At 35.1% G+C, this 21,912-nt stretch overlaps 3 protein-coding genes across 3 annotated transcripts in view; 2 read left to right on the top strand and 1 right to left on the bottom strand.

Annotated features, from left to right (window-relative positions):
- LOC113068288 (receptor-type tyrosine-protein phosphatase zeta-like) overlaps positions 1–11,681 on the top strand; it is a 38,992-nt gene extending 27,311 nt beyond the window's left edge. The window contains exons 13-31 of the mRNA XM_026240980.1: positions 385–858; positions 1,964–2,108; positions 2,425–2,516; positions 2,610–2,695; positions 2,994–3,014; positions 3,188–3,284; positions 3,375–3,457; positions 4,085–4,219; positions 4,619–4,753; positions 5,213–5,376; positions 6,022–6,157; positions 6,244–6,390; positions 6,471–6,564; positions 7,529–7,602; positions 7,681–7,809; positions 7,918–8,067; positions 8,973–9,115; positions 9,189–9,324; positions 10,082–11,681. Coding sequence (XP_026096765.1) covers positions 385–858; positions 1,964–2,108; positions 2,425–2,516; positions 2,610–2,695; positions 2,994–3,014; positions 3,188–3,284; positions 3,375–3,457; positions 4,085–4,219; positions 4,619–4,753; positions 5,213–5,376; positions 6,022–6,157; positions 6,244–6,390; positions 6,471–6,564; positions 7,529–7,602; positions 7,681–7,809; positions 7,918–8,067; positions 8,973–9,115; positions 9,189–9,324; positions 10,082–10,216 — 2,576 coding nt within the window. The 3' untranslated portion in view covers positions 10,217–11,681. The remainder of the gene's footprint in view (positions 1–384; positions 859–1,963; positions 2,109–2,424; positions 2,517–2,609; positions 2,696–2,993; positions 3,015–3,187; positions 3,285–3,374; positions 3,458–4,084; positions 4,220–4,618; positions 4,754–5,212; positions 5,377–6,021; positions 6,158–6,243; positions 6,391–6,470; positions 6,565–7,528; positions 7,603–7,680; positions 7,810–7,917; positions 8,068–8,972; positions 9,116–9,188; positions 9,325–10,081) is intronic.
- Positions 11,682–11,777: 96 nt separating this feature from the next.
- On the bottom strand, positions 11,778–13,227 carry LOC113068235 (NADH dehydrogenase [ubiquinone] 1 alpha subcomplex subunit 5-like). The gene is made up of 5 exons (XM_026240896.1): positions 13,171–13,227; positions 12,583–12,627; positions 12,323–12,439; positions 12,136–12,201; positions 11,778–12,049 (listed from the first exon to the last, which is right to left on the bottom strand). The coding sequence occupies exons 1-5, from the start codon at positions 13,189–13,191 to the stop codon at positions 11,948–11,950; spliced, it is 351 nt and encodes a 116-aa protein (XP_026096681.1). The 5' UTR covers positions 13,192–13,227; the 3' UTR covers positions 11,778–11,947.
- Positions 13,228–14,893: 1,666 nt separating this feature from the next.
- On the top strand, positions 14,894–21,794 carry LOC113067874 (ankyrin repeat and SOCS box protein 15-like). The gene is made up of 9 exons (XM_026240372.1): positions 14,894–15,204; positions 15,275–15,330; positions 15,420–15,551; positions 15,637–15,795; positions 16,541–16,786; positions 18,181–18,352; positions 18,435–18,996; positions 19,338–19,491; positions 19,575–21,794. Exons 1-9 carry the CDS (start codon positions 15,101–15,103, stop codon positions 19,742–19,744), a joined length of 1,755 nt encoding a protein of 584 aa, XP_026096157.1. The 5' UTR covers positions 14,894–15,100; the 3' UTR covers positions 19,745–21,794.
- The last annotated feature ends 118 nt before the right edge of the window (positions 21,795–21,912 follow it).

The following is a 21,912-nucleotide window of genomic DNA, read 5'->3' as shown; positions in this document are numbered from 1 at the left end:
CCACACAGGTTATACAGATCATGCATGAACTATCCCTTTAAACTTTCAGAAACACTCAAGGTGATGGTGGTGCAATTGTTACTGTATTTATGGAATAAAAACTTGATTGCCACCTTGTACCACAAATCCTCAAGATTTTAATGCACATGCTGGACTCTCTCTTCTCGGGTGGTTTGCTCACTGTTCAGATGTTGAACGCGGTGGTGGTTCTTCTCTTGCTCCTGTGCTTCTTTATCTTGCGCATGGTGATGGTCCCCCTTGGTGGTGGCTTTAGGTATTGCAAATTAAATGTAGATTGATTTGGCTGGATTTGATACTTCCAAACGCTTCTTTCCTCCGCCATAAACGGCTCTTTAGCAGAGATTTGAAGTCTAAACTCTCCAGACGTGTTTGTTACAGCCACATCGTTCAATGATCAAAAGGTAGCGATGGTTCACGAAGCCTCAAATCTCTATGATTCCTCAACCACTCTTTTGGAGGAGGGCTCTGCTCAGCTTCCCTCTTCAAGAGAGTTCAGCGGATCGGGGTCCACGATCTTCCTGGAGGAGCTCGACCGGGAATGGGAGCTCGACCAAACCCGGTCGGCTCTTAAAGACCCCCCTCTGAGCTTCAGCGGTAGATCTGAAGATGAGAACCGAGAGGGACTGTCCTCTACTTTCTACTTTGAGGGCGAGCGAGAAGTGGCCACCACCGGAGAGCCAGAGAACCGGGTGTTTCTGTCATGGGTGACCTGGTCAGCTGAGTCTGAGTCTGGCTCTGGTCAAGGAGGGTCAGTGAGCTCTCAGAGCGATGATATTCCCATACAGCTGGTAATTCCTCAACTCACTATCCAAGAGTCAGAGGAAGACCAGAACGCAGGTAAAACAGGCATGTGATATCAAAACAGCATTAGGAGAGTGCAAAACATGACTTCTTGTGTAATTCTTGATCATTTCACTGGGGTTTGAGCCACAAAAATGGTAATAACACTGCAAAAAAGTATTTTCTTAGTAATCTGTAAACATTGTTAATTCAAATTTAATTTATTTGAAAAGCAAAATGTGTCTTGTTTTAAGGTTGTAACTTGTTTTATATTTTAAATATATTTGATAAAAAATAAAATTAGATTAAATCAGGGTTGTTATTATTAACCAAAACTTACTTTAATTTAAATAACTAAAATATTTACTGAAAAAAAAAAAAAAAAATAATATATATATATATATATATATATATATATATATATATATATTTGTTTTATTTCTACTAGTTGTGAAGACAACATTGTCACTTAGTTTAACTTGATGTACTACAATATAAATCAATCAACCAATCAAATAAAAAATAAAATTAAATAAAAATGAATAAAATCTATATATAGGTTTTTGACCAAAATGTAATAATACATACATATGTATAAAAACTTAAAGAAATAATAGTATCTCATTGGTACTAAAATAACTTTGGTTTATGCTTAAAACATAAATAAATATAATAATAATAATAGTCATAATAATCATGATAATCATAATAATCATGGGCATGTATATATATATATCCCAACTTAATCCATAGGAAGAAACTAATTTTATTTTTCTCTACTTTTCATGTTTTGTTAATTGTTATTCAAGTATAATCTTAGTTTTGATGTTTGTTTGTTTGTTTCAGAAAACAATACCCTATATGTTAAGTCATTTTGCTTCTAAAGTTCTCAAGTATTTAAATATTTTACTGAAAACAAGACAAAAATAATTTTTGCAGTGCATACTGTAGATTTGCAAAATGATTTAAGTTGAGAAAATATTGCAGTCAGCGTGGGTTTTTATTGAGGTGGAACACATTAAATGCTTTTACACCTCTTGATGAACTATATAGCATTCTTGTAGCTCCTTGAATGTGCTGAATATTGTGTAATGTAATGAATAATGTGTTTATTATTGAGATCATTGATTAATGGATGGTTTGCTCCTGTTTCCCTGATCAGAGGCGAGTAACAGCAGTCCGGAGTCTCGTGTCGGGATGGTGGGAGGTGTAGAGAAAGAGAAGAGGACGGTTGTTCCTCTGGCTGTGGTTTCCACGCTCACTGTCCTGTGTCTGCTGGTGCTGGTGGGGATTCTCATCTACTGGAGGTATAAGATCTTCACACAAACACACATGTCAGTATGTCAGTGTTTGCTTTCAGATTACACGTGCATGGACATGCTTTCCCCAGTTCACAGGAGAACATGTACAGGTCACATTTAACCTAAAATCAAAAGAAAAAAGTGATGTTAAGAAATGTTTTGGAGCATTTTATGACAGTCAGGCAAATTCCCCACAATGTTCACTGCTGTGTGTGTGTGTGTGTGTACTTGTGAGATCTTGTTTTTTTGGTCCCTTTATTTGGATTAAAATATATGCTTTTTACATGATGAGAGTAAATGTTGTTCCATCTTTATCTTACAGAAGATGCTTTCAAACAGCACATTTTTATGTAGAGGACAACATTTCAGGCCGAGCCATATCAGCCCCATCAACACCTCTTCTTCTGCCTACTGGTAACAAAATATTCTTTGTATTATTAATGCCTTATTAGCTATTTATAATTTCTAATGTTTCTAATCTTTTTTTTTTTTTTTTTTTGACAGCAGAGGACAATGAAGCTTTCCTGGTAAAGGAATTTGTAAAACACGTTGCTGATCTTCACATGAATCACACATTCTCCAAAGAATTTGAGGTACTTGTGATTTTTATCACTTCTTTACATTTCTTGATGCGTAAGCTTAAACATTGCACCTTGTTATGCAATATAAACATATCAAATAGTGCATTAATGTCATAAATTAATGATTATGAGTGCAACGGGGCAGCATGTAAAGGGTGATATACAGGCGTCTGCATGGACACACACAGAGTCTAAACCCGTGTGTAGCATGTACACACATGCACACGTGCCTCATGCACCTGCACTGGCACCTTCTGTTTGTCCCGGACTTTCATTGTGCTTTTCTGCATTCTCACCCCTCCCTTATTAGATCTTGAAAGAGTCTTACGAGGTAAGACACATCTCCCTTTGTTTCAGTGTTTCTTGTTCTATTGCATTGTTGTTATTCTTCTGTTCAGTGTATTGATGTGCATGGTTATTATGCATGAAAAAGTGTAATAGTTTGGTAATGGTTATGATTTGAGTTATGATTTTGTCAGTGACGGGATGAAATGTTTTTTCTAGGAGATTCAGAGCTGCACGGCAGACATCAGCATCACTACGGACAGCTCCAACCATCCAGACAATAAGAGCAAGAACAGATACATTAACATCCTGGCCTGTATGAGATGTTGTGTCACTCATCCATAACAATATAAGAGGTGCATTGATATAGAAAACACACCACTAATATGATTTTTTGTACTCTCAGATGATCACAGTCGAGTTAAACTCTCGCAAAACTCTGACAAAGATGGAAAGACAGGGGACTACATTAATGCCAACTTTGTGGATGTAAGTGTAAATTTGACACTACATTTTAAATGCTGTAATGATAAAACATTATTGTTTTTGCAACATGTCTGATGGCCAATATACTGTATATAGACTACCATTCAAAAGTTTGGGGTCAGTAAATTTGTAAGTTTTTTTTTTTTTTAAAGCATCTTCTGCTCACCAGTGTAAAGTAAAATCATAAAAATTGTGAAATATTATTACAATTCAAAACAACAGTTTTCTATGAGAAAATGTAATAAATATATAATTTATTTCTTTGATGTAAATCTGAATTTTCAGCATAATTACTTCAGTGTCACATGATCCTTCAGAAATCGTTTTAATATACTGATTTGCTGCTCAAGGAACATTTCTCATTGTTGAAAACAGTTGTGCTATTATTTGATATTCATATGCTCGGAAAGTTCAAGAGAACAGCATTTCTATGAAACAGAATTTTTTTGTAACATTATAAATCTCTTTAATGAAATTTTTCAATTCTTTTTTTTTTTTTTTTTTAACAAAAGTGTACTTTTAATAATTGGACACAGTTATCAGCCGATAGTTTGCCAGTTTGCTTTATTTATTGGTCTGTCATTGGTGTTGGTAGAAATGCTCATGGTCTGGTTGTAATGATTATTTTAGGGCTACAATCAGCCGAAAGCATATATAGCAGCCCAGGGTCCACTGAAGGGCAGTCTGGAAGACTTCTGGAGGATGATATGGGAGCAGAACGTGGGTGTGATTGTCATGATCACTAACCTGGTGGAGAAGGGCCGGGTAATGCTTTTAGAACTCTTAGATCAGACCATTTGGGTACACTCTTAAAAATAAACCTTTCAAAAGGGGGTTTTCAAAGTAATGCAACTGAAGACTTTCAGAAACTTTCTTAGTGTGAAGAACATTTAAAAAACCTACTTTTTCTGCTATAGAGAAGGTTCTTCGTGGAACCATCAATGCCAATAAAGAATTCTTATTTTTAATAATATATAATAATATAATGAAATACATGCAAAATTGATATATATATATATATATATATATATATATATATATATATATATATATATATATATATATATATATATATATATATATATATATATATATATAAGTGGTCAGATCAGACTCCTGATTATATGTACATGGTGTGTGTGTGTGTGTGTGTGTGTCAAACAGAGAAAATGTGATCAGTATTGGCCCTTGGAGAATCAGGAGGACTATGGATGCTTCCTAATCACGCTGAAGAGCACCAAAACTCTTGCCTACTACACGCAGAGGACGTTCACCTTGAGGAACGTTAATGTCAAGAAGGTCAGTCACTAGCCTATGCCACAAACCCTTGATGATATTCCCAGCTAATGAAGAACGCTCTCAGAATGTTCTGCCAAGTTATGAACAAATGCTATTTTAGTATAATTAATAGAGTTATCTGCTCTTTACTTGTATTCCAAAAACAAGTTATTTCTACATAGTTTATATAATATTTTATTTCTGAAGTGGTTTAGTTGGATGTTCGCCAAATGTTTTTTCAATGTTTCTACTTGTTGCAGAATGTTCAAAGAACTTTCAAATGTAACGTTATAAAATGGAATCTTCCTTTAATGTTGCGAAGCACAACAATGTTTTTAAAACATTAAAAAAACAGAGAATGTTCAGAGAACATTCAGACATAATGTTTTAATGACTTAATGGAAATGTTCTTTAGAACATATTTTTTTATTAGTTGGGTTGTCTGTTCTTAAGACTTTTCACTGTCTTTCCCCCCGACAGGGCTCACAGAAGGGCCGCAGTCAGGAGAGGACAGTGCTTCACTTCCATTACACTCAGTGGCCCGACATGGGGGTCCCAGAATACACTATGCCCCTGCTGTCGTTTGTTCGGGCGTCCTCACAGGCCAGGACGAATGATATGGGGCCTGTGGTGGTGCACTGCAGGTAGACATCAGTTTTTAGTTATAAAGCATAGGTGAAGTCATTATGGTCATCGATTTGACTCTTTGGACGAGAACAAAACCTGAATTAAACTGAGCTGGATAACATTTTCTTCTTTCTGACTTGTCTCAGTAATTAGTTTCATAATTGATGAACACTGACACTGTTGAAGCTTGTTTCTAAATAAGAATTGCAAGATGTAAACTCACAATTCAGAGAAAAAAGTGAGAACTGAGAGATGTGATCTCAGAATTCCAAGAAAAATGTACATTCATAATTCAGAGAAAAAAGTGAGAATTGTGTGGTTGGAAACTCAGAATTCCAAGAAAAAAGTAAACTCTGTATTCCAAGAAAAACGTACACTCAGAATACAGAGAAAAATATTGAGGAACATGTCATGAAAAGTAAGAATTGCAGGATGGAAAGGTAAGAATTGCAAGTTTAATTTTAGTGATTTAACCCCTTTTAATCAACACTGAATCAAACGGAGTTGAAAAAGGACACCATTCTTCTTTTAGAGCTGTTTTACTGCTGAAATACTGTAGTATTATATAAATAAAGGTCACTTGACTTGAATTGAGCTAAGAATTTATAATGGCGACATACATTAAGATGTCATTTGAACATGTTTGAATGTGTGATTTGCAGTGCCGGTGTGGGAAGAACAGGAACCTACATCGTGATCGACAGCATGCTGAAGCAGATAAAGGAGGAAAACACAGTGAACATCATGGGATTCCTCAAACACATTCGGACCCAGAGGAACTATCTGGTGCAGACTGAGGTTCGCCAACATATATCATTTCAAAACATACCTTAGGATGTCACGTCACACGTGAAACATGAAACATCATATCTGTGTGCGCGCAGGAGCAGTACGTCTTCATCCATGATGCTCTAGTGGAGGCCATCAGGAGTAAAGAGACTCTGGTCTCGTCCAGTCACATCCACACATATGTGTCTGATCTCCTCACACCAGGACCTACAGGAAAGACCCGCCTGGAGAAACAGTTTAAGGTGAGACCTTTGTTTTTATGATTCCACCTTAATCATTATTACGCGGAGCAGTTCATTGATCTTTCCTTTTGATTCTGTAGCTGGTCAGTCAGAGCTGTGCAAAACCCAGCGATTACACAGCGGCTCTGAAGGAGTGCAACGCATCAAAAAACAGGACGTCTTGTCTTATGCCTGGTGAGTGTGCAATATAAGTGGTATAATATTTATTTATTTATAATAAATATATCATATAATATCTATTTATATATAACTATATTGTATACAAAGAGAAATGGTAACCTTTTGCTTTGGAGAAAAGAATCCTCCAAAAGCATAAAAACATAAAATGTAACCTGTTTTTATCAATAATTTTCAATATTAAAAATAAATAAATGATTTATTATAAATATTGATATTATTTATTAATTAATCATGTATTTATATAAATACATAAATATACTTTATATAATTCTATTATTTTGTATTTCTTTAAAATAGAATTGATTGATGTTTTTTTTATTAATTATAAATATTGATATTATTTATTAATATCATAATTATTTAAATACATACACAACTGTTTAAAAATGAAATCGCAACCTGTTTGTTTGTTTGTTTTTTATTGATGATTGGTTTATTTATTTACTATAAATATTCTTTATTATACATATATATACAGTAATATATTTTATATTAATAATGTTTTATATAAAATTATATATTTATATAGTATTACAGTAATATCTAAATACATTAATATAATAGAGAAACTCAAAAGATACCTGCTTTTTCCAATAATGTATTTATTCTATGTAAATTTATTTGTTATTTACTTATGTATTCATTTATTTTATATAGATATTTTATTCTATTTATTAATATGTCACATTTATTTATATACATGCATAAATATATAAAAAGAGAAAGGGTGACCATTTTAAAATAATTATATTCAGTTATAATCAAATGTTTATAAATATTCAATATTATATTTATTATATTATATTTAAATATCATATTTATTCATATACATACATAAATACAATATATTGTATGTTTTCCTGGTTCCTTCCAAAAATTATATTCAGATTATGATCAGAATATATTCAAGATCTTTAGTTTAGTGAACCGTAATGGCTGATCTTCATCTGTGCTTCAGTGGAAAGGTCAAGGGTCAGTCTGTCTACAGGACCTGGAGAATCATCAGACTACATCAATGCGTCTTATTTAATGGTAAGACACTTGTTCTCATGCTCCTGTTTAGATTCTTAAGTAATATGGTGCTACTGAACAAGTCTGTGTCGTTTACAGGGGTACCATCAGAGCCAGGAGTTCATCGTTACCCAGAATCCTCTGCCAAACACCACACAGGACTTCTGGAGGATGATCTGGGATCATAACGCACAGATCATAGTTTCTCTGCCAGATACACAGAGCTCGGTGAGTCTCACACACACACACGCACACACACACACGCACACACACACACACACTTCTGAATGCATCCATATGTAATAACTGAGGCCTGTCATTTTCTGATCGTCACAGAGCAGAGAAGGAGAGTGTGTGTACTGGCCCACTAAAGATCAGCCAATCAGCTGCGAGACCTTCACTGTGACCTTCAGGGGTGAGGACAAACTGTGCCTGTCCAATGAGGAGTCACTCGTGATACAGGACTTCATTTTGGAGGCCCTGAAGGTGAATAAAACTGATTTAATGTATGAAGCCAGCACTCAGTGTTTGGTGAATCTCACAAAACCTGTCAATATATACATATAGCATAAAAAAACAACAACGTATTTTAAAACCCAATACAGGAAGATTACTAAAGAAATAAATGACAGTTATTGTTGTGTTGCCTTTTTAAATAAAAATGGTTTAGTACAGTAATTTTTACTATATTACAGAATATAGAATTATTGAAATATAAGAACTTCAGTAAAACGCATGGACATATTACAGTACAAATGACAATTCATAATATTCTAAAAGATTATAATTATTGTTTGCCATATTTTTAATTCATAATATTATAAAAGTATATTTAAATCGTAATATAATTGTATAATATTGTATTATGTCATTTAATATGTAAATTTGAAATAATCAGTAAAAATTTAGTAGTATTTGCACTGCCTTTATTTTGATTTTTTTTTTGAATTACTGTAAATTTTACTATAATATTAATTTGAAATGCCTAAACACTTTAAAAATTAAAGAAAAAACTTTAGTAAAATGCCTGGACACACAACAGCAATGACAAATTTTTAATACTGTAAAATATTAATTTATAATATATATAATTATTATTAAGATATTCTTTACAATATTATCAAATTATAATATTACAAATTTATTTTGTAATAATGTATAATGTAATTTTTGTAATGTAAAATAAAAAAACTTGTTAGGTGTGCTAAGATTTTTAATGCAAAAGTATATAGTCTGGTTGTTGTTTTTTTGTGACATTCACAACAAAAAAACAAAGCATTTTAAGATTTTCACATTTAATGTTTCTGAAAGCAATCTTTATACTGGACATTGCATTTCAAACTGAAGTATTTAAGTATGTGGAGCAACAGAAAGGTGACTGTATTTGACAGGACGACTATGTGCTGGAGGTACGGCAGTACCAGAGCCCTCGCTGGCCGAACCCGGACAGTCCCATCAGCAGCTGCTTTGAGCTCATCAACATGATCAGAGAAGAGAGCTCGCGGCGAGAGGGACCCGCCATCATCCACGATGGGTAGAGTCTCACAGCATTTCTCCATCAGTGACTGCTATAGAGGAGTGTGTCATTCCTCACGGTGTCTGTGCAGGTCTGGAGGGACGAGTGCTGCTTTACTCTGTTCACTGACCACCCTGGTTAACCAGCTGGAGGAGGAGAACAGTGTGGACGTCTATCAGACCGCCAGAATGATCAACCTCATGAGACCGGGCATCTTTAATGATATTGTAAGCTGACTGAAGTATTAGTAAAGTCTGTTTGTGCATGGCTAAGGGAATAGTCCACTCACAAATGAAAATGTGCTCCAAATGTCCTCTCCTCAGGTCATCCAAGATGTAGATGAGGTTGTTTCTTCATCAGATTTGGAGAAATGTAGCATTCCATCACTGGATCCTCTGCAGTGAATGGGTGCCGTCAGAATGAGAGTGTAAACAGAAGATGGCATTTTGGCTTCAGAAGATGTTTATTAATGGACTGGAGCGGTGTGGATTATTGTGATGTTTTTATCAGATGTTTGGACTCTCATTCTGACGGCACCCATTCACTGCAGAGCATCCATTAGTATGAGCAAGTCTGATGCAGAAACAAACTAATTTACAATGAAAATGTGCTCCAAATGTCCTCTCCTCAGGTCATCCAAGATGTAGATGAGGTTGTTTGTAGCTTTGCATTACTTGCTCACCAATGCATTCTCTGTGGTGAATGGGTGCCGTCAGAATGAGAGTCCAAACAGAAGATGGGTTTTTGGCTTCAGAAGATGTTTATTAATGGACTGGAGCAGTGTGGATTATTGTGATGTTTTTATCAGCTGTTTGGACTCTCATTCTGACGGCACCCATTCACTGCAGAGCATCCATTAGTATGAGCAAGTGATGGAATGCTACATTTCTCCAAATCTGATGCAGAAACAACCTAATTTACATCTTGGATGACCTGAGGGTGAGTGAATGTTGGGTGAACTTTTCCTTTAATATCTTCCTGCAGGATCAGTATCAGTTTCTCTACAAAGCGATCCTGAGTTTGGTGAGCACCAAGGAGGATGAGAGAGCTCTTCACTACTCAGAAAACAACGGCACGGTTCCCGCCAACCCCTCAGAAAGCCTGGAGTCTCTCATGTAGCATACAGAGCTCTGTCACACCTCACCCAAGTCAAGAGAAAGTCGTTTTTGAAGCCCTCCCAAAGTCTCTACACGGACTCTGTGGGTACAGGATATACTGTCATTTGGTCTTTTATTGTGCCTTTTTGTTACCTTTGTACTTTCAAATTCTTTGATATGATATTATTGTTGTAACTAATGCCAAAATTTCTACTCTTTGGAAAAGCAGTGACTGCTGTATTGCTGGTGGTGTCTTAGGTTTAGTCGGACATAACAGTTGAAGAAATATTTATAAGTAGCAGGGCAGATGATTTCATATTGTATCTATTTTGGGGGTAAAAAATCTTAGATATAAAAGCGTTCTTGAAAGTAGCCTCACAGTACAGAAGAGAGAGGTGTGATTCTAATATATAAAACCATCGGCCACACCAACAGACCAAAATACATTTATATGACTAGCGCTTCTTTTTTTGTTGCTATGTTTGTTATTGTAGCGGTTTCATTTTTAATTGTAGAAATTCAAGATTTTTTTTTTTTTTTATTAACTTAGTTGATATGTTGTAACAGACATTTTCGTACGATTCTAATTTGTAATGTTTAGAAGTCTTACTGCATCCTTCTAGATTTAAATCAGCGCCGTTTCACATCTCAATATCTCCATATTTACAGCTTTTATTTAAATCGTCAGAAAGAAAGCACAGTCAAAATAAACAAAACGGGATTTCACACGCACATCATTTCTTCTAGTGCTTGTCATTTCTTAACATTGTATTTTCTTCCACTGAGGTTCTACTGCATAACCACAAAATGTATGCTATTGAATTGAAATAATTTTGCAAAAGTGTCAGTATGACAATCTTTTTGTTTTACTGTTTACTAGTTCTTATAAAAGTGACATTGAGAGACTACATATAGAAAGCATGTCAAACCAAAAGCATAAAAATGTAGAAATGTGATCAAATTGTTTTTCTGCCTTTTTATGGAACTGATCTAAAAATGTAATATTTTGGTTGAAGTGCTTCATAATTCTTGTATACATTTCTATTTTCAAGATATTGAGAGACAACATGTAATAATAACTAACATTAATTCTGTAGGCAAGTCAACTTACTAAAAGTAAATAAATGGAAAAGCATTAGTAGTTTGCTCCAATTATGTTTCCAACCTTTTTATGGTATTGATGCTATTTAGTTAAAATTGTAATATTTGAATGAGTTACATTTTTAAAAGTTTTCTTAATTCCTAAAACATGTTCAGAATTCATGACCTTGCAAGTCCCTAGACAAATTATATAGCACAAATTCATAAAAATGCAACACCACAAAATATTGATTAATTACCTTTTCATTGCATTATTTGTGTTTTTTTATTAATCTTAAAATGGATTGGCTTCTGAAATGTATTTTTGGTCATTTATAGCTGTGCCAACTACAAATCAAAATTGATTTTGCAATATATATTTTACTCTAAATGAGGCCATCATTGAGCCAAATTTATTTTTTGCTGGCTGTTTAAGTCACTGGAAAAAAATTAAATAGTGATCGACTGTGTAATAGATTATGCATATCTCATACCTCACATGAGCTCAAAATATTTTATTGCATGTTTTAGAAATGATGAGATCATATAAGATAGAATTTCCAACTCTGACAAAGAGCTGTAAATAAAAGAAGAAAAAAAGAAAATGCACAACTTAAATGGACAATTTTTATATTTAATATAAACATACTATGCACATGAACATTATGAGACGTCAGATGGGCCATTTCCACTGGTTCGCCGGTGCTTCCTCTACCAGAGGCTCCCACGGTTTCCATTCGGTCATCTTCCTGGACAAAGCCAGCTCCGCCTCGGCCTGCAGACACCAGACAGACTGAGGTACAGCACACTGTATTCACCTTCTATAAACTTACTGCAAATGAGGATTTGAGATCTTCTAACCTGTGAAATAACCTCCTCAATCTGTCCACAGTTGATTTTCTTTTCTAGCTTTACTACATCTGGCTCCTTTATGGCAAAAAAGTGACAAGCATACAAAATCAATAAAATCTATTTTATCAGTTAAAGATAACACTTCAATCTAAATATCATTTGTTTACCATAGTAAAGTATATTTTCAATATCTTACAGATTTGAGGTGGTTGAACCTCTCGGTGATCAGTTGCTCTGTGTATTTCCTGTAGGCAGCATCCTGAGGCATGGTTTGTAGAGATCCCAGGATCTTTGTGTACAAAATTCGAAGACGCTACAGGAGAGAAAACAAATATTTAATAGCTGGCATTGGCAATCACATATGCACAATTCCTCTAAATTTAGCGAGAGATAACAAAACAGACAGTACATGCGGATAAAAATGAGAATTAATCGAAATAAAATCAAAACACTCACCTCATGTGGATTGTGGGAGACGGCAAGGCCAACCAAGCCTGTGGTCTAAAAAAAAAAAAAAAAAAAAAAAAAGAAGATGCATATTCCCATGTAGGTACATTATTCTTTAATGAGTTTAACAACGGTCAAAACAACGGTCATTCGACATTTAACAATTAATACACGACACGTGCATATTCATTTAAGCAATTCTGAAATGACAATTCCACAATAATGCTATAAAGACATCAACACATGTATGCATAATCGTAGAAATCTTACAATGAAGTGTCAAACACACATCTTGATTTCCCATGCATGACATTTACAGCTCCAAAAGTACATTAAACCGTCAAACGAATCACTTGTATCATTTTAAACCCCTATTTTATGCACGATGGCGATGATTCAGGTTTCACTAACTTACACTTGCCATCACGATCGACCAAAACAAAACACGACTCACGCATTAATATACATAAAAACGATGAGGACAACTGTACAAAAAAGGCAGAGATATTCAAACGCTCCATTATTTAAATACAAGCTTAATTTACGGATGAAAAGCAATAGTTTTCAGGAATATATTTTAATGACCTCCGAACGTACCTTCTTGATCACACCAGCCATTTCTGCCTAGCGCGAGAGTCAACAACACAACTTCCGTCGCCTGAGTATGACGTCAGTTGCTCGCTTTTATTAAATATGAGGCAGTGCTATTTTGTCTTTATTTCTTTTGTCTTGCAATAATAAACAATATATAATATTATATATATATATATATATATATATATATATATATATATATATATAAAATAAAATATATTAAATGTTATTTGTCTAATTTGTTAATTCTTTTAGTTAATTTCTCTATGTCATCTTAGTTTTAAACATTAAATTATTGTTTTGATAATTGTTTTGTAAATTCTTTTTATCTTAATTTTTTTTTAGCCCTCTTAAAATTAAATTCGTCTTGCTAAATAATCCTACTAATAATAATAGTGTAAGTTTCAGAAAACTGAATTATCTGAATACTTAAAAATTACTTCAATAAAATGTTTGCCTAAATGTAGTAGGTGATTACTTGCTCCCTCTTGTGGTTATTTTAATTTATATGAGTATATTAACAAAATATATTAGAATTTTTCGGAGATGCTGTAATCAGTAATTTATAAAATAATGATAAATGTCAGATAAACTAGAATCAGAGGAACGTGGTGTGTCCTGTGGTGACTGTGTGAATTGCAATACTGAAAATTATTACTACAGGTAGCTATAATTTCTACATAGAGGAAGATCTTGTTTTAAATTCATTTATAAATGACTAATTACAGCAGCACAAAAAAAGCCTTTTCAGAGAAAAACTATGCTAAAATAAATAGATTAATATATTTGTAAATCTATTTTAAAATCTTAACAGTCCTGATTACTTCTGTTTGAATCCTTTAAAAGAGACATGTATGCCCCTTTTTACAGTATGTGATATAAGTCTTTGTTGTCCCTATAATGTGTCTTTGAATTTTCAGCTCAAAATACTTCACAGATCATTTATTATAACATTATTATAACAAAATGCCAATTTTGAGTGAAGTCAGAAACACTGTTTTTGGGCCTGTCTCTTTAAATGCAAATGAGCTGCTGCTCCCCGCCCCCTTTTCCTGAACAGAGCTGCACTATTACGTCAATTGTGCTATTGGCATATAATTAGTGAAGAGGGGATCTATTTCTGCATTTATCTTTTATGAGAGCCATTGATGTTAATAATATTAGCATGTACATAATAGAAACCCAATTAAGGATACTTATGGTCAAAGTTAGACGACATTTTAATAGTAAAATGAATTATATTTTATTTTAAAAGGTCTAGTGCCTGGAAGCTTCATTATGGTCACCAAACATCATTAGTATAACCTAATCAATATTCATGAGCACATCCATTTCATATTTTATTGGGTTCTTTTGACATATTTTTATGTCAAATATATTAAGTGCAAAACTTCTGCATTGTAAAAAGGCAGATGTTCCAGGATTATTAACATTCAAATCAGTAAAATTGATTAGGTTCCAAAATTGATTAAAAAATTGAACATGAGCAACAGTTCCTTGCACATTAAGCACAAATATAAACATTGAACATTATGCAATGATCCTCATTTAGAGAATGTGTGTTTATATCAGTCTTGCACAGTTTATTATGTGTCATTATGTCTCGGTTTTAAGAGAGCAAACTGTGTGATTGTGAGCCGCTAAACTTCAGGGAACTCAAATCCTTTCACCGTGTCAAAGTGACCCGCATTCTCAGAGTGCCAAGAGAAAGCAGGTCAGCACTAAATATATCCTCCAGATCTGTGAACAAAAACAAAGTCAGTCTGTGTTTTGCAACGCTGTGAAGTACAAGTCATGTCGTCCTATAGTCTATCAAGAACTCTCAGGACGCATTCACAGTGAAAACTGGAAATTCGTGTCAGTTTCATAATCAAGTTTTCATTGAGAATAGAGTTTTGTTCATGTGTGCATCTTTTTTGAGCTTTGAAACACAATGGACTACATGGACGAAATGGATGAAGATCAGCTCATTGACTTTGTTATTCAAATGAGCCTCCAAGATGCTCACGGTCTCTCCGTTTTGAACGAACCGCTAAGGTATGCGCAGTATACTTATTTCAACATACTTATATCCTTGTGTTATAGTCTCACACATTTTCTCATGCAGCACTTTAGAAACAGCCACTGATGAAAACCTCAAGATTTTATCTGCTATAGATCAAGGTAATTCATACGCGTGCATAAATACCAAAGCTCTGTTTTGGTTTCCCAATGCCTTGATATTTTGCTTATGTGTGTGTAATATTATCCAGGTGATGTGTTTGCACTGAAGCAGCTGCACAAATACAGTGATGCCTATAAGGAAGAAGACAGCAAAGGTTGGCTACCGATGCACAGAGCCTCAGTCCAGCCGGATGTCCAAGTGCTGGACAGCGTCCTCCTGGGTGAGAGCAGAGTGCAAACAAATGAGTGGCAAATAATTAGATATGCTAATGAGGCATTTACTGTGCATCTTTTTTTCTTGAATAGCGTCCTATGAGCTGAGCATGGAGGGGATGACGGCCGACGGAGACACTGCTTTGACTCTGGCTTGTCAAGAAGGACATGTGGAGAACGTGAAGGTCCTTCTCCAACACGGAGCATCTCCACACAACATGAACAGCAGGAACGAGACTCCACTTCTGCTGGGTATTACAACAAAACAACACCAAATAATCATTAAATGAGTCTTGCCTTTTGTTGGAGTTTCAATCAGTAGTTACATTTTCATTAGTTCCCTAGGTAATAAATTAGTTAACTTTATATTTTGCCCAAAAATAATAATAATAAATAAATAAATAAATAAATAAATAATCAAAGGCATGAAATTTGGCATTTATAAAAAGCTTTATATATACACACCATAAACAAACAACGTTTTTAAGATCTTTTTTTTTTTCAAATGTAAATTTCTATTTTTATTATTATGTATTTATTTATTGCATTTTGGCATTATTTTCATGACAAAACCATATTTATTCAGTATATATTATTCAGTATATATAATTCTCATCATAAATGCAGTGATGAAAATGACCTTGCTATAGCACATTTTTTTTCATACTGATATTTTCTGAATCTGAAATCAGCATTACTTCAGCACAAAATACTGTACAATTTAAATTGTTATTAAAATAATTGTATTTTGCCATATTTTTAATTGTATTTTGCCATATTACTTATAATTACACTTCATACTGTACATGCCAATTTAAGCACAACTTTATAAAAATAGCATTAAATACATCAGATTAGTCACACTGGCTTGTGCAAGAAGGTGCATCATGGTTTTGTAGAAGTATATGAAAATGTAGCATAATGTAACACTGTTTCAGGTTTTGCATTAGTTCTTACACTAGGTTTCAGGATCATATTCCTGCGTTTCCTTTTGCAGCTGTGAGGGCAAACTCATATGAGATGGTTGATGCACTGATAATGGCAGGCGCCTCCGTGCAGCAGGTTTGTATGAAGAAATGGACGGTCACCCATGAGGCTGCTAAAGTGGGTTGCGTGGACATCCTGATGCTGCTGCTGAGACACGGGGGGAAGGCCACGGGACGGGACGGTCATGGGGTCACACCACTGGGCATCGCAGCAGAGTACGGCCATCCAGAAATACTGGCAATCCTTATTGAACATGGTAAGTCAGGTGTATGCAAGTCTGAATATCTCTAGATCCGTCTCAGAGCTCTGAGCCCTCCCCTCGGAGAGCACGCCAAATACACATGACCTTTACTCTGTTTATTATATGTAAGTGTGAACTCCTGAAACAGGGTAAGTCACAAAAGGTCATTACTGAAAGAGGAGGCTGTTCACAGAGTGCTGTACACAAGCAACAGGGATGACTGATTTTTATTTTTATTTTTTTATTAAAATGTGTTACTTTATGTTCACACTTGTTATAGGCAACAAATAAAGTTTTTGTTCCAGTGTGAAATTAGGGAATGTATTTTTTGGAATGGAATAAAAAGGGCAAAATATATTTTAAATGCTTGTATATATATATATATATATATATATATATATATATATATATATATATATATATATATATGTACTTTCAAAACTATTCCCCTTTTTTTATTACAAAATAAAATGTATATATTAATTTTATTTTATTAGTTTTGAGCTTGAACATTTCAAGTGGCAGATAGCATAACTGCAGTTCATGCTTATAATAAACAATGTTATTGTCTGTGTACACTAGTATACAGTAGTTATGTTAATAGTGGGTGTGACCAGGTCTCTATGACCAATTTAGGCAAATGTACATTGAGCGATTTAGTTTTGTATGAAGCAAGTTGATGGCATTATGTTTCTTTTTTGCCATATTTAAAATAATTTATTTTATTTATTATATTAAGAGTTATACACAATGATTCATTTGATTAAATAAGCTGAGTGACCTATAAAAGGCTGGGACACACCTTGTCAACTTGAACTAGCTACTAAGAACTAGCGACGACGAAAGTCGATTGTCGCCTCGCATCAGACCAAAAAGCGGCACATGAAAACACCAGAGACTACAGCCGACTGAAAACTAAACACATGCATTCTGCACCACTTGAGAGGTATCAGAGGTCTATAATCAGTAGTTATCACCAGAAAATATTCGTCATTCAAAAGGAGAAACCGAAAAACAAAGATATACGAGATCGACGCAGATATATGAAAATTAAATAAAGCATTGCTTGCTAACCATTTTGTAGTATCAGTAACGTTGATAACTTTCTCATGTTGTTGTGAAAACAATTGCATATTGGAATGCTTGGGTAAGAATCATGTAAAATTATAAACGTTCCATTTATTTAACCGTTTCCATCTTTTTTGTTTTAATTATCTGGGACGCTGATGGTCCCGAGGCCCCAAAATGCGGCAAACTTCCACCGTTGAGAGCTGATGAGTGGAACACACTGAACAAACTAATTCGACAGATTCTCAGCGATGGCCCGACGTTGGCTTGGTGTGTGCCGGCCTTAAGGCATTACAGGTTAATTGCCCCAAAATGAATGTCTTTCTTGCTCTCACCTCTAGGGGGCGATGTCACAGCACAAGCTTCAAATGGAGACAGTGTGTTATATGACGCCGCAGGTTGTGGGAACCTGGACTGCATTGATTTACTCTTACAACATGGTGCCAGTCCTAATGTAGCCAGTCTTTGCTGTCAGCTGCCGATTCACCGCGCTGCCTACGAGGGGCACTACCTGTGAGAGCACAGCAAACCAATCTCGCCACACTTTACCAGACATCTCCGCACTAATAAATATATTCTCTCTTTAACCTGACAGGGCTCTGAAGCGATTCATTCCCATTACCACTAAGAGGGCCGTCCGTCTGTCTGGGATGAGTCCGGTTCATTCTGCGGCAGACGGAGGCCAGGCTGATTGTCTCGAGCTGCTCATCGAGAAAGGCTTTGACGTCAATGCAATCCTGGGCTGCCATATATCTGAAAACTACGGTGACATGAGGAAGACCCCGCTGTACTTCGCCGTCTGCAATGGAGACGTCACATGCGCCGAGATGCTTTTGAAAGCAGGTGCGATGCCCGACCTGGACCCGCTGCGCTGCCTCCTGGTGGCGGTCAGAGCTGGGAAATACGAGCTGGCACGGCTGCTTCTTGCCTATGGAGCAGATGTCAACTGTGTCTTCTCCGTCGTCAGCGACACATTATTTCCTACGGCACTGCAGTACTGCATCAAAGATGAAATGATGCTGCGCCTGCTCCTTAACAATGGTTACCATGCAGAAAGCTGCTTTGAATGTTACCACGACAACTGTGTAACAGCACACACTTGGGCAGAGGCTCCTAGCCAGTCATACCAAGTCAAGACTGCAGCAAATAAAGTAACCGTAAGAATCATGTTTGGGGTCTAGAAAACAGTGTAGTGAACTCACTAACAGTTGCAGCATTTTGCATGCGCAAAAACATGCATCTTATTACTAACCACCTGAAAACCATCAGCTTTACGTGATGCTACCTGTGCAGGTATAGCAGTGCACCTTGAACATTTAAATCAGTTTTAATGTAGAATGCATTGTCACAATAAATATTGCACTGTTACTGTTTTTTTTAAGAGATGTGAGTCCATTTTATTGTTATTACTCTAACAATGCATGAAGTGATCACAATTCATTTTTGGTGAATATCTATTTATACGTGGCCTAATTATGCAATCTATTCTGATTTTAAGTTTTGCGAGTTTATAAGCGTGACATGGATGGCACACTTGGCGGGGAGGACTGTGCTGACACTCCTGGATTACGTGAATCATGTGCACATCTGCTCTAAACTGCAACTTATTCTGGAGGGACAGGAGGAGTGGCCCGATATCTGTGACATCCTTAGTAAGACACCTGTTAGCCAATCTTGTCTTTCCAAACATGTATGAGACACAAAAAATAATTTCTTTATGTCTGTTTGGTATTAGGGAAGCCACGCTCTCTGAAACACCAGGCCAGGTTGGTTATCAGGAGTCGTATGACACTGAGAAAACTGAATGACCCAGAGTTCATGAGCACCTTTCCTTTTCCCCCGGCATTGAAGAAATTCCTGCTCTACAAAGAATATGATGTTTATGGTCGAATGGATGAACAGTAGATATATGTATCTACAGTGCCATGCTAAAGTTTGGGAATCCCTTGTGGAATCTGTGAGAGCTGGGGGGTGAAAACTTTTGAACAGGATTAAGATTTCCAAATGTTTCTTTTTTGGTTATAATATCATTTTTCCCATTTAGCACTGCCCTTTGAAAGCAAGAGAAGATACTTGCATGTTTCCCGGAAGACAAATATATATATAAATATATATATTATTATTATTATTTTTTTTTTTTAAGTAAAACCAATTCTGCATCATGTTTCCTTCTGGAGTTAGTGAATTTTTGCAGCTATTGATTATTTTTGAATATTCAACTGATTAATCTACCAATTAATGGAGGATTTGGATAAAAAGTAGTTTTCTTTATTAAAGAGCAATACTTAATATGCAAGAGAAAATGAGATGGGTCTCTTAAAGGGATAATTGACCCAAAAATGAAAATGTTATGTTTATCTGCTCACCCCCAGGGCATCCAAGATGTAGGTGACTTTGTTTCTTCAGTAGAACACAAACCAAGATTTTTAACTCAAACTGTTGCAGTCAATCAGTCTCATAATGTAATGGCAATCACAGCTAAAACATACAAAAACTAAAACGAAGGCATAAATCAGTAAAGGGCATAAAACAGTTGTGGATCACCCAGGTAAGCACATACAGTATTAAGAAACGAGGGTTCCCAAACTTTTGAAGAGGGTTATTTTAATAATTTCAGCTTTTTTTTTTCTCTCTCAAGTCTCAATTTATTTAAAAGGCACAATTACAAACGACTACAGTTGACCAATACGATGTAAAATGTTGTAAAAGACATGTATACAAACCAAGCAAACATCAGACCACAAACAACATGACAAGTCATAGGCTGCCGTGAAGAAATATGTTTTTAAATTTGATTTATAAATATGTAATGTTGGTGCAGTTCTACTATGGATCGGTAACGTGTTCCAAAGTTTAAATTAAAAATTAAATTAAATTTATGCATTTAGCAGACGCTTTTATCCAAAGTGACTTACAGTGCATTCAGGCTATCAATTTTTACATATCATGTGTTCCCGGGGAATCAAACCCCCAACCAATTGAGCTACAGGAACACAAAAAACAGGAAGCTTAGGTGCGGCTATGGCAAATGCTCAACCACCCCTACATTTTAATTTCGACTTTTGAACAGTTAACAAACTCTGGTTGGCAGAGATTTTGTCTTGTGGACTAAAAGCATCTTTTATGTAAACTATCTTACTCAGGACAGTACTAAATAAAAAAAGAACATGCATTTTGTAGGATCTCTTCTTAGTTTATTAAAATTATTCACATTTTCACAGATTCTACAAGGGGTTCCCAAACTTTCACATTCCACTGTATATGTATTTTATTCCAATTTATTCACATGAAGTGAAACTTCATACTTGTATGAGTGAAACTATAACATTGCAATTTTGTAATAATGTAATAATGTTTTATAAACATTATGTTAAAGATGTGTTATATGAAGATGTGTTTTAATTATAAAAATTTTATATGTTAATGCTCACAAAACAAATCATCTTCAAGTCCAGGTCACGTTTCGCCCTAAAACGATAAGAAAAAGTAAACATGTATATGCACCTTTTTGATTTTAGAGTGAAACTTGACCTGAAAATAATCCTAACAGGTTACTCTAAATAGTCTGCAGTGTGTAAATTTATACCTAAATACATGATTTACTCTGGAAACATTTTGACTGACATATATTTAATCACATGCTAAAGGATTGCATTACTTTTCAAACCATAACAATTGACATAAATTTCAAACTTCAACACTGATCCTGGCTCTAATTCAGGAACAATGAGGATTTGTGGAAGCGGTTGTTGCTAGAGACACTTGTTATCAGAGCAACAACATTCCTGCACTGTCAACGCCAGTCGGCGGCTCCAGAGACGGAGCAGACATTGTGTTCCTGTAATAAACACAGATCCTAGCCTCACGCGGATGTTTGGATCCAATGAGACAACCAACAGTTTATCTGAGTATTCACAATAAGTCTAATTTATTACACACATGACTGACCTGACAGCTAATGGACTTCAAAATCCATTCATACAGTATCTACACCGTATGAACTTTTAGCCTCTCTGTAGTTTAATTAGATTTTAGGCAAGCTGTATGCTTTGTTAAAAGACGCATGCTTTGAT

This window comes from Carassius auratus, chromosome 4 (assembly GCF_003368295.1).
Source record: "Carassius auratus strain Wakin chromosome 4, ASM336829v1, whole genome shotgun sequence".
Lineage (NCBI taxonomy): Eukaryota > Metazoa > Chordata > Actinopteri > Cypriniformes > Cyprinidae > Carassius > Carassius auratus.
This window is presented reverse-complemented; position numbering and strand designations above follow the sequence as displayed.

Excerpts from the sequence above, each read along its gene's own strand:
- LOC113067874 (XM_026240372.1), top strand. The coding sequence starts at position 15,101 with ATGGACTACATGGACGAAATGGATGAAGATCAGCTCATTGACTTTGTT. Across the intron at positions 18,353-18,434 it reads GCCTACGAGGGGCACTACCT|GGCTCTGAAGCGATTCATTC; the intron begins GTGAGAGCACAG and ends TTAACCTGACAG. Across the intron at positions 19,492-19,574 it reads CGATATCTGTGACATCCTTA|GGAAGCCACGCTCTCTGAAA; the intron begins GTAAGACACCTG and ends GTTTGGTATTAG.
- LOC113068235 (XM_026240896.1), bottom strand. The coding sequence starts at position 13,191 with ATGGCTGGTGTGATCAAGAAG. Across the intron at positions 12,628-13,170 it reads TGGCTGGTGTGATCAAGAAG|ACCACAGGCTTGGTTGGCCT; the intron begins GTACGTTCGGAG and ends TTTTTTTTTTAG. Across the intron at positions 12,202-12,322 it reads GGTTCAACCACCTCAAATCT|GAGCCAGATGTAGTAAAGCT; the intron begins GTAAGATATTGA and ends TTTGCCATAAAG.